The 19,577-nt window shown below is 39.3% G+C and overlaps 1 protein-coding gene across 1 annotated transcript in view; it reads right to left on the reverse strand.

The window, feature by feature from the left end:
- Positions 1 to 609: 609 nt before the first annotated feature.
- Positions 610 to 19,577, reverse strand: part of rab6ba (RAB6B, member RAS oncogene family a) — a 152,549-nt gene continuing 133,581 nt past the window's right edge. The window contains exons 7-8 of the mRNA XM_007253667.4: positions 13,264 to 13,330; positions 610 to 4,862 (exon numbers count right to left, since the gene is read on the reverse strand). Coding sequence (XP_007253729.3) covers positions 4,798 to 4,862; positions 13,264 to 13,330 — 132 coding nt within the window. The 3' untranslated portion in view covers positions 610 to 4,797. The remainder of the gene's footprint in view (positions 4,863 to 13,263; positions 13,331 to 19,577) is intronic.

The raw sequence follows: 19,577 nt of genomic DNA on the forward strand, positions 1-19,577 counted from the left end.
ACAGTTCAGTTATAAAGAGTGTATCTCCACTAAAAGCAGCTATAATACAGAGCGGGGCAGGCGTGAGCTGGTCATACAGTGCAGAATGAGCCACCAGTGGAAAAAAAATTACAGTACAGAAAATCCGATCCCACTCACAGGATACGATCGCTGTGGGAATCTGGATGAGTTCGCATAAACAGTAGGGTGAAAAAATGTTTACCACCTTAAAGATTTCTTTTGTTTCTTTCATATTTTTGTCATACTGATATTTGATTAGCAAAAAACTTTAATATCAGACAAAGATAACCGGAGTAAATATAAAAAGCACTTTTTTCAAATAATGATTTCATTTATTAAAGTAAAAAACTATCCAAACCTATCTTGCCCTTTATCAGACATCCCAAGTTGCAAAAGTGGATTTCAGGGAGGTTACCCTACCACTAACCCACCACCCACCACTAACCAAAAAAAATTGCACACTCACCAAAGGCTAACGAAAATTTACTTTTATATTAATTAATTTGACTTTTTTTTTGTTTTTTTAATTTAGAGTATTCGGAGGTGAAATTAGTTTTATCTTTTTTCTTTTTCGAAGGCCCTGCCTCTCTGCTTTCCCTTTTTAAAAAAAAAAAAACCTTTATTTGCCAAATTGACAGTTACAATATCACAAAAAATTGCACATCAAAAACGTTTGATATCATATTACAATAATTATTAATATTGCCTCCACCATGATCTGCTTCTCTCACTCGCTGAACAAATCCCATCCGGGAGGGGGGGAAAACACTGCCCGCCCACACTAAAAACTGATTGGCTGTCTCACAGACTCTTTGCAGAGAACAGGCCAATCAGAACCCTCTCTGTTTTCTCTCTCTCCTTCCCACACGTGATTAGAGAAAAAAAGTCTGTCGCCTGTGTGCGCGTTTGGGGCACTGTTTTGAATTCCGGGAGATTATATGTGACTCGCGGGCATCAGGGAGCCACTACCGAAATGCGGGAGACTCCCGCAGCTTCAGGGAGACTTGGTTTGTCTGCTTTATGAAAAAGTGTTTGCCCCCCCCATAAATTAATCTGTTATCAGTAAAGCTTGATAGCAGTTGTTGCTGCCAAGGATGGCACAACTAAGTTATTAGGTTTAGAGGAAAAACACTTTTTTCATCCAGGGCTAGATTGCTTTGGATATTTTTTTCCCTTAATAAATTTAAATATCTGTTTACTAAGGTTATCTTTGTCTGATATTAAATTTGTTTGTTTGATAATCGACATAAAAATATCAGTATGAGAAATCTATAGATTTGCAAATACTTTTCCACAACACTGTATCAGTCACTCCAGCATTCACTACAGATAAGCTGAGCATTGTTATTTGTGAATAGCCTGCTGAAAAAAAGTTGATAATCTTGGTTCAACTGGTTGATCAGTTTGATGGTGTAGCTAGTTAATCTGTAAGTGTGATCAACCTGACCAAAGTATACTGTCAACCAGTATAGTATGAATAAATGCTAAGCTCTTGACCAGCAAATAGTAAGAGTTGGACAAAATATTGATACTGCGATGTACTGTATTTCTGCTTGCCATCCATAAAATATGAGCCAACATATTTTTTATTAAATTTGTATTGACATAGGAGCTCTAAACTTTCTAAGAATCTCCCCTCCAATTAGGCTTACTGCTTAATTTCTCCACATTTAGGGGCTATAATCAAATGAAAAGGGTTAATAAACCTGTGGTGAAGAATTTTGATTGTGAAATTCTGTGAAACTGACCAATAAATTCATAATTTCTGGTATTTGCTTATTTAGGAATATATATTTCATCATCTTCGGTAACACAGATGCAATAAAGTATTGTAAAGAATTATCTTGTGATATATATTGTGTATCACAGAATCACAGTATCATAATATCATCTTGACCATGTAGCTTAACTAATATGACCAGCATAACCCTATATCAATTATAACTTACGGTTAGCGTACTAGTATAGGGAAGGTTTTGTTAGTTTGATAGTTTAGAAAATGTTCCAGGAAGGTTAGCCTGTAACGTTACAGAAATAATGTTCTATAATGTTCTGAAAACATGTGATATAATAATGGTTTGCATCACAATGTTATTAGAACATTCCTTACATAACGTTCCCAGCTACTAAAATTACAGAAATGTTAAAATTTCAAACATTCCCAAAACTTTTTAAAAACATTGATTAAAATCTTTCTAAGAACATCCAGAAAACTTGACAGATTGAAATTTCTACTGGAACTGGAAAGTACAGAAAACAATCTACTAACCAAAAATTCTTAGCTGGATATATATATATATAGCTGGTCAAACAAAATGTATAAATCTTATTTAACATCCTCTCTGCTGGTCAAGAGTATAGGATATGTTTTTTGTCTGGATGAGCAGCTTTTCATTCACCTTGATCATCAAAGTGCTCCAGCTTAGACCATCTGAAACCAGCTGGATTTTTAACAGCAGGGCAGCTAAAGCATCAGGAATGCCTTCAGGTGGCACCAGTTTTTGGCTCATTTAAAAAAGAAAGTCAGAGTCAGTTTAGTTCTAACTTTGTTCTGGCAGCTCTAGAGATGGGTCAGATGGGTCACCTACATGGTGTTCATTAAACCCATCCTAAAAGGAAGTGAATAACAGATACATTATTAGATATTAGACATCAACCCCGAAACCTTTACATCTCTTCCTCTATCTTCCATCAAAAAGTGCTTTAAAGATTCACACCAATAAAAGTAGTGTACGTACGTATGCTACCGCTCAGTGCTGTTCTGACTCCTACAGCCAGCGTACTACTGATTACTGGCCCAAAAAAGAGGAGGGGCTGACCACAGTGTTCCCCTGGCCAAGACACGCCTATACAACACCTAAATAATGCTAATTCTCGTTAGCTGGCTAATCGTGCTCTGGAGAATTTTCCACATACTCACTGATCTCACTTATCTGAGAGCATATGACCGACCCTATTTACAAGGAAACCTACACACTACAGCATGTTAACAGGTTAAGACCTATCTAAGTCGACCTGTGTCAGTTTTTTTTCTGTCTTAAGAAGAGAAATCTCAAGTTTGTTGTAATTAGGGATACACCAAAACGAGAAGAGGTACGATATATATATTGCTCCTGATATTTACAAACTTAGATGGACTGGGTACCTGAAAATGACTAAATCCAATGCCCAAAATGTGGACATTCTAGGTTCATAACTCAGTTTTTGAGTTTTAGAAACTAGAGATACAGTACAACAGTACATCTAATCAGGGTTCTCATCAACTGTCAGCAGGTAATCCAGCTCAGAAAATCAGTTAGACCCGAAAATCAGCTGACCCGCTTTTCAATGCTCCAGTCTCTGCATCTGCTGAGTGATCAGGATCAGAAATGTTTGTAAAAGGTCCAGAAAATAAACAGATCTGTTGTTTACTTGCATTATACTCAAACTTTTTGCTGTAAGGATTGTATTTCTTAATCTGCTTCATTTTCATTTGTAGACTTTGCAAAGTATCCAAAAACAGCGACAACAGATAATTTGTTTTTTCTTACTATATATTTTTCAGTACATTCCAATTTTAAATTCCTTGTATAGATTAATAAAAACACTTTTTGGCAGTTTCAGGAATTTTCTAGCAGTAAAAAGAGATTAGAGCTGGGTCAAGAAGACATCACTGGAAGATGTGTGAGGAACAGTATCAGATCAGTATTGATATTATTCTATACTTATTGGTAAGTGTATTGTAAAAGAAAGACTCATATTGGTGCATCCCTAATTGTAATATGATGTATATTTTTAAGAGCTCTTACAGTATACTCAGGTCTTGTACAATTTGTAACACAACGATTACAGCTGAGGAAACATCTTACAAGCGTGAGAGAAAGCCTACCTAAAGCGTGCCTCCATCAAAACAGCAGATAATGCTCAGCTTCTCGCTCCAAATTCCCAAATATCTAAAAGGTTTCACACTGCATGTGTGAGAGAAACTCGTGAAGAACTGTACAAGAACATACTGTACGTACAAACCAGGACGTTCACCATTCAGGATGTGACGAAGAATGAAGAGAGTCTATAATGACGGTCTATGTTGGAGCCTAGGGCCTCTACTGTGGGTCTAGATCACTCGAATACACCGAAACACTTACGAAACTTAAAAATATTACAAAATTAAAAAAATAAGGTGAAATCTGGACGCAGTGCATTAAGTTACAGGTGTAGGTAAGCATTTATATGGACACCTTCAAAGTCGTGTACACATAATACACCATCTGACAGAATTTATAGTGGAATAAAAACATTAGAACAACCCAAAAAAGAAAGTCTTGCATGCAGGCTCGCTTTGTATTATCGTTATTTCAGTAATTATTATAATAATTTTACTATGGTTCAGGTTCTGTATATCCTGTCTGTTACTTTTGTAATCTTTCTCCTTCTAGCAAAAGGGTGTTTAAATGTTGCCTTCTCAAGCATTTCCTCGAATATAAAAAATAAAATACAAAAGAACAAAAAACAAACCAAAAACTACTATGTTACTGTTTGTTCAGGACATTTGTTGATTTTCTTGGATTTTTTTTGTTCTTTTTCTTACATTTTTAAGACATTTTTTTGGCAATTTCGTTAATAAAGTACACTATTTTACAACGTAAATGGACGTAACACTGTTTCCAACCGGAGGATGAACCCATGGTCAAATGTGAGTGCCAAATATCCAATCTCAAGAAAAAAAAAAAAAACTCAACTGGAAGCTAACCAATAGGAAGCAACACAACAAGCATGTGGTGTAGATGAAATTGGAGCCGTCTGATTGGTTGAGGGCCATTAACAGGAACAGCCTGCTTCGGTGGTGGGCGGCTCCTGCGGTTTGTCTAGCTTGATGTCAATCACTGTGAAAGATGGTTAAGGAAAAAAACATTACATATAGCACCACTCAAAAGTTTGGAAACCTGTGAACACTGATAAAAGACGAGAGGATGTGTAAACTGACGAACAGTGTAAACTGTGCAGCAACAGATTCAGAGTTTCTGTCTCTGATTTTTTATTTTATCTACAGGGTGAAGCAGCTGTAGGTAGGAGTGTGTAATAAAGAGGGAGAGAGTGAGTGATTAAACACAGTGTTTAAAAACTCCAGCAGCACTGCTGTATCTGATCCACACACTGTACCAGTTCAACACACACTAACACCTCATACACCACCACCATGCTAATCAGTGCTAATCACTGCAGTGCTGAGAATAAATAACCACCCAAATAATAATAATATCTGCTCTGTGGTGGTTTTCTCTTCTGTGGGGTTCTGAGTATTAAAGAACAGGGTGAAAGGAGGAGAATAATAAAGTATACAGAGAAACAGATACAGAACTACAGTGTGTAATTATTATGGAACTACAAAGTGTACTATATGATCAGTGCAATGAATAATATAGATAATGGGTGCAGAAAAAAGGAGGTGGTCATAATGTTATGCTTAACTTGTCTATATTGTGACTATAGCATTTCAGTAGCACTCTAAGAAAAGGCAGAGCTGTGAAGAAATGGTGTGTAGAAAGCACTGTTCATGATAATACGATGGAAGGAAAAAATGCTGATGTCTGCAGACTTCCAATGAAAATAAAGAAGTGAAGATGTATGATGAAATTAATGTTACATAATTTGTAGATGGACCCGGTGATATAGTATTTTTGGTAACACTTTACTATAAGGGTCACAAATAATAGTACTTCAATAGTAAGTTTAACTCATGTATCAACTATTTATTAGTTAAGACATTATTAACCGTAACTACTTTACAAAGAATGTTGTAAATAATAAAGAATTGAGACATTAGTTTGAAAAGTGTTGTGATGATTAATAATATCTTAATTAGTGTCAATTAATAAGTAATGTTAATTAATGTACACTTACACTAAATTGTTACCCTCTTTTATCGTGCCAGCTTTGCCTCAAACCAAAGCTGCTATTTATTTTACTATTTATTATATGAATCCATGTGTTACTTCATAGTTTTAGTAGTTTCAATAGATGAATGAAGTGCTGGATGTCTGTACAGACAAAAGCTCATTGTGAGTCTTTTGTTTTACTTTCACCAATAATTAAATATTGCACTCTTTTATTCGTTATTTATTCATTAACGCTTATGAAGTCACTGTTGTGTTGTTGATTATGTACATGATATTGTCACAGTGTTGGGTAGTGAAGAATAATCTACAGATTTCTGTTTCTCAACATATAAAACCATTACAAAGAAATGTGAGATTTGTTTGCAACCAATAAACAACTTCTGTTTAGTTAGTATAGGTCTTTTTCTAGAACACTGAGGAATAGAGTCAGACACCCTTGGCTGTAACATATGAAACACTGCTGACCCCTGGAGGCAGAATGGCTCAGTGCAGGCTGAGGTCCTGCAGTGATTTCTCTCGTACACTAGGTGGCGCTCTATTCACAATAATAACACTAAACTACAGTCTGCTGTAAAACAGATTACCTTTTTTAGATATTAATATACATCCATTCCTGCATTTCAGACCATATAATGGCGTGTCATTTTGAACAGCCAAATTATATTTATGATTTGGTATAAAATCATTATTTTATATTAAGTCTTAGAATTTTCAGTTTGTTTTTAAATGTGTGAGGAAATTATTAAATGGTTTAAAAACTATCTTACTTAAAGAAATATTACATATTTGAATATTTCTCTGTCTATAGACCATATCATTAAAGCATCCAAGTGTAACTTTACTGTACACAACACAAGACTTATGTTCACCATGTCCAGAAGCTCTGCCCACTTCTCTACTACAATACAGAGTTACTATATTCACTAATACCACTAACAACTTTACTGTACACAACACAAGCCTTATGTTCACCAGAAGCTCCGCCCACTTCTCTACAATACAGAGTTACTATATTCACTAATACCACTTACAACTGAGGCGTCTACGCATTTTCCATCAAGACAATGCTAAACTACAGGCTGCACACTTTATAAAGGCAAAGACATAAATGTTGTAAATGCTGTGTTCGGAATGTGTAGCAGGTCTGAAATAAAGAAATAGATTTATATTAATAATTGAAATCAAGTTGAGCACAAAAAACATGAAATAACTTGGGTCTAAAATGATTTTTTCAATTTTCTCTATTAAGAGCCTATAAAATCCATACCCTGACAGTAGCCAGACAGTAGGAAGTGGCACTCAATAAACAGAGATAAAGGTGTAGTGCGGCTGCCACCATGCTCCCAGTAATGGTCTTCATGTCCAGCAGCGGTTGCACTGGTAAATGTAGCTGTCCCTGGGGGGCTTCAGCAGGCTGAGGTGGGTGGGGGATTTCAAGGACAGAATATTATCAGTCAGAGAAGCTGGAAATGATTCACTGCTCTGAATGAAGTGTAACCTGTTTTTATTTGCATTCATGAATAAATGTTTGTGTGTGTGTGTGTGTGTGTGTGTGTATGTGTGTAGGTGGAGGTTAATGTATTTGGTCTTTTGGGATTCCAGATGCATCTGCCATGTGGAAAAGCTTTTAAAGGAGACAGAAACAATATTGTACCATAGACACACACACACACACACACACACACACACACACAAACACTAGGGATGTAGGATAAATCGTATTTGCGTATGAGTTTTTATGATAAACACATTGTAACATAGTGAGGTAGAGTGTGGTAGAGTTAGGCAGACTGAGGTAGAGTGAGGTACAATGATGTACAGCAGGATGGAATGAGGTAAAATGAGGTAGAGTGAGACACAATGATGTAGAATGAGGTAAAGCAACGCAGTGTGAGGTAGAGTGATATAGGGTGAGATAGAGTGTGGCATAGTTAGGCAGACTGAGGTAGAGTGGTGTACAACGTGGTACAGCACAGCAGAATGAAGAAGAGTGAGACACAATGATGTAGAGTGATACAGGGTGAGGTAGAGTGTGGTAGAGTTAGGCAGACTGAGGTAGAGTGAGGTACAATGTGGAATAGTGGGGTAAATGGGGTAGAGTGAGACGCAATGATGTAGTGTGAGGTAAAGCAATGTGATAGGTAGAGTGATATAGGGTGAGGTAGAGTGTGGTAGAGTTAGGCAGAATGAGGTAAATGGAGGTACAGCGTGGTAAAATTAGGTAGAGTAAGACAATGATGAATAGTGAGGTAAAGCAATGTAGTGAGAGGTAGAGTGATATAGGGTGAGGTAGTGCATGGTAAACTTAGGCAGACTGAGGTAGAGTGAGGTACAATGTGGTACACCAGGGTAGAAAGAGGTACATTAAGACACATTGATGTAGAGTGAGGTAAAGCAATATAGTGTAAAGTAGAGTGATAGAGGGTGAGGCAGAGTCAGGTACAGCGAGGTAGATGCAGGCAGAGCAGGGTAGAGTGAGGTACAATGTGATAGAGTGAAACACAAGTGAGGTAAAGCAATGTAGTGTGACGTAGAGTGATATAGGGTGAGGTAGAGTGTGGTAGAGTTTGGCAGACTGAGGTAGAGTGAGGTACAATGTGGTACACCAGGGTAGAAAGAGGTACATTAAGACACATTGATGTAGAGTGAGGTAAAGCAATATAGTGTAAAGTAGAGTGATAGAGGGTGAGGCAGAGTCAGGTACAGCGAGGTAGATGCAGGCAGAGCAGGGTAGAGTGAGGTACAATGTGATAGAGTGAAACACAAGTGAGGTAAAGCAATGTAGTGTGACGTAGAGTGATATAGGGTGAGGTAGAGTGTGGTAGAGTTTGGCAGACTGAGGTAGAGTGAGGTACAATGTGGTACACCAGGGTAGAAAGAGGTAGATTAAGACACATTGACATAGTGAGGTAAAGCAATGTAGTGTAAAGTAGAGTGATAGAGGGTGAGGCAGAGTCAGGTACAGCGAGGTAGAGGGAGGCAGAGCAGGGTAGAGTGAGGTACAGTGTGGTAGAGTGAAACACAAGTGAGGTAAAGCAATGTAGTGTGAGGTAGAGTGATATAGGGTGAGGTAGAGTGTGGTATAGCGAGGTAGAGGGAGGCAGAGTAAGGTAGAGTGAGTAAGAGTAGAATGATGTAGAGTGAGGGTAGAATGAGGTAAAGTGAGGCAGAGATCAGTTGTTAAACATGGTGGTGTTAGTGCATCACAGTTTGAACAAAGTTTTCAGAAGACATCAAAGGTATTATAAAGCGTTTATCCTGCTTTTGTTGGAGTAACTGCCTCTACTGCCCAGAAAAGTCTTTCTACTAGATTCTGGAATATTGCTGTGAGGATTTAAATGCATTCAGCCACAAGTTAACTGACGGTGAGTAGATGATCACCACCCCACCTAATCCCATCTAAAAGTATTGGACGGAGCTCCATCATTCCAGAGAACACAGTTCCACTGCTTAATGCTAAGGGCTTTATGCACCTATAGCTCACGCTTGACACACACACACACACACACACACACACACACACACACCTCAGCTACATTATACTGGACAAGATAAAGTGCTGACAGATCTAAAATACAGCATCTGCGTTGTGGAAAAACTCATTAGCACCATAATCAATACACAGCAGCAGCAGAGAGCGCTAGGCTAACTGTTTAGCTCGGCTGTGTTTCTACTGCAACACTAGCTTTAAATATTCATGTTTGTTTGGCTTCCCCATGGACTGTGCTCTTCCTGGCAAGTTGTGTGTGTGTGTGTGTGTCGTGTTTGTGTCTGTGTGTGTGTGAGAGTGTGTGTGACAGAGTGTGAATTAGAGTGGAAGGAGGCCTTTACCAAAGGGAACACATTCACCTCTACAATAAATTCAGCAGCTATCTGAAATCTGTGAAATAATTAACACCCATACACAGACAGACTAAGGCTGTGTCTCAGTTGTGTTCCACACACTAATATTATATTAGTCTAAACAGACAAGTATAGTATAGACTATACATAATATATATAGTATAGTCTATTCTGTACTTGTGGACTAGTACAGACTATATACAATTAATATTAATTGTACACGTTTGGCAGGTTAGTTCATTAAGTATTAACCCCAATTGCTAAAATAGTCGTGAGTAAATGCTCCTCCACTGAGGAATATTAGTGTCTATCATAACTGCACTCAAGAATGTCATGTCTAAGTATGTATCATGCATATTTGTACTAGGATGCACCAAATATGTGGCAACCTAAAAGTGAAAAAAACGAAATAAAGACATGAAATCTAATGACATGAAATCTTAATTAAATATATTAAATTAAATGTTTATTTTTTGCTAATATGATTTACTGACATGTCTGCAAGGATGAAAAAACATTACGTTTTTTTATTGTAGTGTTTTATTAAACTTATTTTTAATAAAAAAAAAAAAAAGCAAAAATTCATTTATGCTATTTAATTTAATATTTAATAATATTCAGCCATATTTTCCATTTTCTTGGGTTTCAGTTTCAGCTAAAAAATCCTTAAGGTAATTCCCTAATCTCAGTATACTCAGTTCACACTACAAATACTCATCAGTACTACAAATGCCAAAACTAGTTAGTATTAGTAATTAGCTCACAATTGGGACACAGCCTACTGTCTAGGGAAAGTGCTCTTTCTCCTTCCCTTCAATCCTTTTCCCCACCTTTGTCTTTATCTCTATACTTTTTTTCTTTCTTTCACCCTTTACCTCTCCTTCTTCACTCAGTGTTTTTCTTTCAACCTCCCTCTCTTCTCTTTCCATCCATTTCACCCCCTCCAGCCCCCCATCTCTGGATCGATACTCAGTGGAGTGCAGTAACAGCAGGAGGCCTCAGTGCCATTAAGACACACACACACACAGACACACTCCGTCAGGATGGGGTAACTGTCAGCTAGACCTCTACATCACTCTGACAGAGCACCATAAAACACACACACACACACATTATACTGTCCCTACCCACCCAGTACTGTCTGTCTCATATACACACTGTATGTACCGTATGTCCAAATATCTATATGTCCCCATCTAATCTAATGAGTGCATTCAGCTACATTATGTTGCTACAACAGCTGACACAAATATGCACATGCACACACATAGCTCGTCCAGTCCCTGCTTATTTACTGCCAATAGAAAATAACTCTCTGTGGCAGAGAAATTATTGGCACTACGCCTAATGCTTGTCACATGGTGAGCACACCTGCCCAGTGTGGTGGGCAGACCTAGCTGCGACCAACCACGAAGCAGAGTGGCAACCTGGCAAACCTGGGTCTCGATCCCACAACACTAATCTATGACACAGTGCTCTAACCGCAATTACAATCAAATGCACTCGTTAACAAAAAAATTGTGACCCCAGAACGCTGACAATCTCAGCATGCAGTTCTGTCTGAGGCAGATATGTAAATGACTACAGGTGTGGTCTGATTACACACTGGGTCCTTCCACAAAAGGAATTAAAGTGCCTCCCTCACTGCCCTGTGAAAAGGCTCTCAGAGGCTCTTTTCAGGTAGTGTACCTCTTGGTGAGAGATCTTTAAATACTTATCATGCCTCTATGATGCACTCAAAGACTCAAATTTTAAAATTTCCCTGTTGACAACCATCTAGGCCTTTTGTGACGTTGCCTTTTTCATTTGCAGAATATCATGAACAAGTAACTTGGACTGATATTAGCGATAGCAACATCTGTGAGTAAATGTGCTGCGGGATGCCATACTGAACCCTCTACACCTCCATACCCAACCATCTTAAACTCATCTTGAATCCAGGCTAGAGGCTCCAACAGGGTCTAAACAAGAGCCTTCTTTTAATTACAGTACAGTTTTCCCCCAATAAACTTCTTCTTTCACTGTAAAATTGTAATCAATCTACTATATCATCATTACATTCACACATATAAAGATTTATTACATTCCAACTTCTTGATGTGTTATTTTTCAACATTGTGTCTCAACTTTTGACAGACAGTGTGTGTCTGTAGGTTAGTTAGAGGCACTGAAGCGTGAGGATCTTACAACATCAGCAAAAAACGTCTGAAGCGAGCGCTTGTCCAGGGCTCGGCTCCTGACCTTTAACAGCTGAGGTCTGTCTGAAACTCAGCGGTTCATTTCTCAGCAGTGTGAAAGACCTGCACAAATGCCACGCAGCATTTTCTTAAGGTTACCTCACCTCCCTGCCAACACAGTGCCACGGTTCCTCTGGGTACAGTGGCTGTTCAGCAGAGGCTCTGTGTGATATGAATGACAGACACTGGCCTCAGTAAGAACAACGCTCAGGTCTAAAATACGAGCCTGGCAATCTGTTTCTATTTATTTAATTATTTATTTCTAAGCGCCCATTTGGAACCGAATGCCTAAGTTAATGTCTGAGTGCTGAATTTCCTGCCAACGCTGCACTATAATGAGGAAATGGGCATCCAAACCTTCAGCATGCCAGGCTGTCTGTGCGTACATCACAAATCAGTTCAGTAAGAGAGCTTTATTCAAATGATCAGCACAAGGCGTCTGTGAGCTGATGTATTGGAACCGAGCGTGCTGTGATGCTACTCGGCAATGCTGCATCAACAGCAGTTTAAAAAGAGGTTAAAAAGAGATGGCTGACTTCACGTGTCGGAGGAGGCGTGTGCTAGTCTTCACCCTCCTTGTGTTGTGGCATCACAAGTAATGGGAGACGTACAGCTGACTACTATGTCAAATTTGCAGAGGTTAAGCAAGACTCATTCATTTAATAGACCCACTCCCTTTTCTTGGACTAAGTGTGTCTCAGACCGCCTTCATTGGGTTTACAGTGCAGACTAAAGCACCAGAAGCAGAGTGTATTGGCTTTCCCACTAGTATCATATTACTGCTGTTCATTCCAGCAAGCTGATTGGTTCTTTTTGTTGAAGGGTGGGACGTAACCTGTTAACAGACACTACTTTGACAATTCAAAACACTCCTATTCATATTTAAAGCAGTGGCAGATATCCTAATTTGTATCATTTTTAGGTAAACCCCTCTCGAACATGCATTATGTACATTATTGAGCCAAAAGCTACAAACTTTTAATAAAGTTTGTATAAGATTTTATATAATCAGTAAAATATGATTATGAAATGGTAATTTGACCTTTAGTATCACTCCAATCATTCAGCTATGTTTCTGTGTTTTTCCTTTGCTCAGTAAAAGAACAGAAAATCTGTGGCCTTGAAACACTCTTATAAATGTAGCCATCATTCAAGAGGCTGTAATTTAAAGCTGAAATCACTGCTGTTTGGTAACTGACTACAGGCCATAGATGTATCTAGGTTTAAAACAGTGAGAAAACCATTAGGTTGGATCTGCAGTGTTGGGTAAATGTACAGTTGACACAGGCTGGTGATTAAAAGGATACTGCCCTCTTTGCTCGTCTCCTGCATGCTCTCCATCCCGGGTAGGGCAGCGGCCACACGCCGAAACAGCTGGAAAACAGAGAGAGAAAGAGAAAGAGAGTTTGAGACTATTAGTAAAAGATTTCTTTTCTGCTTCAATCATCCCAAAAGTATTGGATGGAGCTCCATCATTTCAGAAAACACAATTCCAGTGCTCCACACCTATAGAGGGGCTTTCATACCCTCTATAGCCCACCCCTATCATTAAGAATGGTGCTAATAGCTTCATGTTTGTTTTTGATTTACTTCAGTAGAGTAGATTCATATTCTATCAGCAGTACTTCTCTGGTACAGGGACTAGACAGGTCTTTGTGAGCAATGGGATCAACTTAAAGAAGCAGAATACTGAATTTATTAGAAGGGGTGTCCACAAATGTTTGGACATTTATATTTTTATCGTCACCGTCCAATGAAAAACAAGTATCTCCAGAACAGCAGCTTTACAGGAGGGAGAAAAAGACTTCTTATCGTTCAAAGGAATTCAATGTAAAAAGAGTTCATTTTGAAGTATTTCTATTGGTTCGCTCATCAAGAAATTTAGGGACAGTTTGTTTGGAGATACTCGTTTTTTATTGGACAGCGACGGTATATGTATATAAGGACATATATGTATGTAGCATACAGACATGAACTAACATGGTAATGATGCTGATCTGCGGCCTCTGGCTAGAAACATCTGTTTGTACAGACAAGCGACTCCATATTCAGAATCCCCATTCAGTACAGGAGATAACATTGTTATGAGCATGCTGGCTAGTGTTCAAACTTACTCCTCAATCATGCTGTTCCATGACATTTGGCACCACAGGGTACATCAAATGCAAATGTAATTGACTACAGAACAATGTAATTGTTCAATCACATTACAGTTAAATTACATTTAGATAGTTTAGCAGAACAATTTAAACTCTAGATTTCTAGGCTAAGAAGATCTGCACTGCTGGAACTCAGAGGGGAATAAAGCTGAGGCTTCTCTTCCGCACCGATGCAGGTGTGTCTACTTAACGTTATAAATAGAACTAATTCCCATCCAGAACCTTTCTCCCCGACTCGGGTCTAACCGGGCTCTCAGCGTCCGAGTATCAGAGCAGAAACGGACAGCAAAATGCACTTATAGCAGCTCTTAAACATCTGTTGCTCTGAGATGTGAAGAGCAGTGTGAGAGAAAATCTTAGGTTGGGACGTAGTCTCCTGAAACAGCATCCTGTACCTGAACCTCTGCCTGCCAGCCTGAGAAACTGTAGAGCAGTAGATTTTTAATGATTACCATATATTTCGGACTATAAGGTGTGTTGGATTATGAGGCGCATTAAGCAACACTAGTAAGGCCGCCTACATCATAGTGAGCAAAGGTGTGACCATGTTTCCCTTCTAATGGGGAAGCGCCCATAAGTAAAAACAAAACTGTATTTCTTAAACAAAAGCATTTTTTTTTATCAAAGCACTGGATGTTAATCTACACAAATTTTAGATACACAGATCTCCTGAAAAAAGTTTAAACTGTCAGGTGAGTAAAGCACTTCCGTATATTTTAAGCTTAGAATTCCAGTATTTTGGTGCTACCCAGCCGCAGTTAACAGCACAGCCAGACCCAGGTAACAGTGCTAGCCAGGACTGTTAAACAGCGCTTCTCAGACGTGGTTAGCAGCATAGCTAGCCGCAGTTAGCAGCATAGCTAGCCGCAGTTAGCAGCATAGCCAGCCCCGGTTAGCAGCGCTAGCCAGCTACGGTTAGCTGCCTTAGCCAGCCCCGGTTAACAGTAATTCCCCGGTTAGTAATGCCACTCAGCCACGGTTAGCAGCATAGCTAGCCACAGTTAGCAGCATAGTCAAACCCGGTTAGCAGCGCTAGCCAGCTCTGGTTAGCTGCGCTAGCCAGCCCCAGTTAACAGCGATTCACAGCCCCAGTTAGCAGCACTACCCAGCCTTGGTTAGCAGCACAAACTCACTTATACCTTATACTCTGTAACTCATCACAGTAGCTTTACTGCTCTTTACAAACTGACCGGTAGAATTTCATATGTAAGGCCCACCAGCTTATACGGCCCGCTGATTTGTAGGAAAATAAAAGCATTTTGCGCCTTATAGTCCGAAAAATCCAGTAGGTTTTATGTAAAGATTGGTGCATTTTTTTTCTTAAATTACATTTAAACATACACATAAATTGCCTTTCTTACAGTATTGCAATACATTGTGAATCGTAACCTCTGTATTGTGATATGAATTGTATCGGTAGGTTCTTGCCAATACACAGTCCTACAGCACAGTATAGAATAATCAATCTCGCTCTGTCCAAATCCCCACAAAAAGGCCAGTTAGTGTACGCATTCACTCCAGTCTGCTCACTCCGCATCATCAATCACCCCAAACCAGCCGGGAGTGCGCAGGAGTGTGCGGGACAGCGGGCCATTAGGCAGAGAGACAGAAAAAAAAGGCTATTCTGTTAGCTTCCTCCAGGCGATTGCGTTTGATGGGTAAAGACAAAGAGAACCATGAAGCATGTTTTAATGTGGATGGAACAAAGGCCAGACCATCATCCATTCCAATTATGTACCACACACAGACATAAACATACACTGTACAGCAGGGAGTTATACATGATAAAAAATAAAACAATGAAATACATAAATTCTGTGTCAAGTGTGTACACTACAATTCCTCACTTATATTCCTTATTTTTTAAGCCCCTCCAGCCTGAAAACTGTTTGGCATCCTGTGGCACATTTACACACAGATTTGCCACAGCAGGGATCCTGCTTTACACTCGAAGAATGCTGAAGCTGAATCCCAGCTGCTCCCATAAATGCTGGATTGGTGATAAATCTGGAGACCGGGCAGAACAAGGAAGAATTTTAATTTAGTGGAGACATTCCTGGGTAACTTTTGCTGTGTGTGGGTGAGCATTATCCTGCTGGAAACACGTGTCTGCAGGATGTTCTGCACGTGTCACTGAGCTGTTAGTGTCCCTCGTATCACTACTAGGAGTGACTGACTGTCAGTTTGTTGGGGCAGTGTGTAGCTCCACAGCAAAGGCAGGATTGAAGTGCTCACCACAAAGCCTTCATACTCGAACATGACTATCACGGGATCCCAAACAGAACCTGTATTCATCACTAAAGACGCTACACGATGCGGCTCAGGTCCGTTCACGACACCACTTAAAACAAAGAAGATGGGGGCTTACTGTAGGGTGGTCTAGATGGTGGCTAATTCGTTAAACAACCATTCTGGTGCTATCAGGCCAAAGCCTGTTAATTGGGGGAAATTCTTCTAATAATTCTAAGTACATTAAAGACTTGCCTAGCAGTCAATGATCTCTCACCAACAGGTACCCTACCCAAAAGTAGCCACTGAGAGTTATTTTATTCGGTTCACACCAAAAAATAATTCTAGCCCATAGAAGGTTTGTGTGAAAGAACTTTTTGACATACCGCATTTTTTCACACTATAAGGTGAACCCATAAACTGTGTATAGCTGGACAGAGCATCGTCTCTCAAAAGTGAAACCACCACAGGTCGGGCGCCCCCTGCAGTTCGGTTGCAGAAAGCTGAGTAACTCCACCCATCCCCATAGGTTTCAATGGCAAAACAGACAACTTTCAATCACGTTTTCTTCCAATATACTGTAATTCTACCTCCATTATTTAAATGCAACAGCTAGTGTAACCTCTGCTTATATTGTCAATTTTTTATATCCCCACAGAATTCGTTTTTTAAAACGTCATTCAGCTCTATTTAAAAAGGTGTGTTTATTGTAAAAGGGCTGGGTTACACCTAGCCAGGGTGGGACCAATGACTGTGTGAGCTCTGTGGAGGCAGCCCTCAGGGGCGGTGTTATTTAAATGAGTAGGCTGCCTCTCCACAGTCTTTCTCCCTCCTCTGGTCTCTACTGCACAGACTCGGGTTTCAGAAACGCCAACATGGCGGAAGATTTTGGCTCCATTCTCATTGAATGAACGGAAACGATGACAGGGCGTCCATCTTTTTACAGTCTCTGGGTGAACCGTATTATAAGGCACGTTATCAATAAACATCTATTTTCTGGTGTATTTTCTGGTCTATTTTCATACACAAGGCGCAATGAATTATAAGGGGCATTTTTAGAAGACACTATAGGGAACATCTAATTCAGCAGGTCTTGTCACTGGGTGGTGGTGGGGGGTTGCTAAAGCCAAGCTAAGTAAACAAATTTGTAATAAAAAAGACTTTCTTTTAAAGTCAAACGAGTGCTGGATGATAATCTACACAGATTTCTCCCCTGAAAACTGAGTGAGCAAAGTACTTTAGTTTATTTACAGTAAGCTTAGATCCCAGAATTTCTCAGCACTAGGCTGGAGCATTAAAATTAACGGCTAACCGCTAGCAGTTAGTGGCTAATGCTGCTCGACAGCTCTACACTGAGGAACCCTTAGTGTTCTAGTAAGCCACTAAACTGAAACTCCTGTATAAACAACTGTATTTCAGTAGAGTGGCTTTACTGCTCCTTACAACCTGACTCCTAAAATTCAAACGTAAGGCACACTAACGATTTTTGGAAAAAAGAAAGGATTTTAAGTGTGCCTTATAGTGCGAAAAATACGGTAATGTGAATTTGATAGTTGTTTTGTAAAATATACCAGAATTTCATGATAAATGGACTAATAGAAATGTTCTAATGACTTAAAACGAAATCTTTTTTCACAGTGACTTTCACTAAAAGTTCCAAAACGTTTTGTCCTCCTTGTATGAAATTGCCATTTTGACAGTTTATCGACCCCAGACCTGAAACTGGGTTGGTGTGAGTGGTGTCTGAACAGAAGGTGTTACAGTGGGAGCTCCAACTACCTGGGTCTAGACCTGTGCTGTTTTTATGTCTATGGCCTGTCGAGCATACGCCCTTGGTGAAGGACATGGACCCCCTTGACCCACATGTCTCCAATGCTCTGACACCTGGCAACCTGCCTTCTGCTGTGTGGCTTGGCTCCTCACCATATCTATATATACACATCATCAAAAACATAACTGCTATTCAGAAGGAAGGTCAATGTTATGAGGAACAATAAATCATTATAAATATAGACTACTATGGGTAATATTTATGAAGCGTCATATACCAAAATGGTGTATAATGCATTTTTAACGCTGCAAAAGGCCTGACATCTCAGCATAGAGTTGTAGAGGTTCCTAATGGAGTACTGTGATAATCCATGCCATGCAGCTTCAATGTTGGGATAGGTCTCCAAATGCATCTGGCCATTTACATTAAAAAACAAATTTCAACAACTTTAAAAGTATCCTCAAGTGCAGTCACAAAGACAATCAAAAACGTTATGATGAAACTGTCTCTCATCAGGCTGCCCAGGAAAGCAATATGAGCGTTTACCTGAAAAAAGCACCACATATGGTTTGAACAGATGCAAATAAACATATATACAGTAAAATATAACAAGGAATTCTCATTTTTAACTAAGTATGTTATATCCTGTAAAATAAGAGGAAGAACAAAGTGTAGTTTCTCCAGATTTCTCCTGGATGCACTCAGCCAGCATGTGTATATTATGTTCAGTTTCGTCAGCAGCTCACCTGATTTATCAAATTTAGCAATTTACCAAACCAGGTGTTGATATGACAAGAACTAGAAAAACTCTATTTAACTAAATTTTTTTATAAAAAAATCTAAATTACCTTCAGCCGAGAGCATATTGTACTAATGGAATCAATACGGCAGCTAACATCCCGCAATTACCTCTGAGCCGTAATCCGTTTAGCTGATTGTGCAGGTGTTACAGAATGCAGATAAAAACCTACATTTCGCTATTGATTGTAATCTGATCCTGTTTATGAAGCAGATGCTACAGCGGGAACAGATTGAAACCCAGTAAACAAACAGTTATTACAGTCCTGCAGTAGCCTGCACTGAAACCTGCACTGATACAAGCTTAATGAGAACAAACCGGGCTATACAGAACCGGACACCATGCAGAGCTAAGAGACAGAACAGCAGCTTGCCTGATAAGGCTGGCATTCATCAACCATGTATCAGCCGGGTTTGAGAATCAGTCATATTGGTCAGTCAGTACTGAGCTGTATCTGAAGAGGAGTCGATGGTGTCAGGCATGCGGTTCTGTGTGTGTTTATGTGTGTGTTTGGATCAGTAACTGTATATAAGCATGGACAATGAACTGTCTGCACAGTAGAGACCAGAAGCTAAACCAGATTTTTCAGATTTTCCAGACCTGCCACTTCTCCCATTGGAAGTGTAACTGTCTCAGACTGCCTTCATTGAGTTTACAACACAG

Source organism: Astyanax mexicanus, chromosome 5, assembly GCF_023375975.1.
Source record: "Astyanax mexicanus isolate ESR-SI-001 chromosome 5, AstMex3_surface, whole genome shotgun sequence".
NCBI classification, from domain to species: domain Eukaryota; kingdom Metazoa; phylum Chordata; class Actinopteri; order Characiformes; family Acestrorhamphidae; genus Astyanax; species Astyanax mexicanus.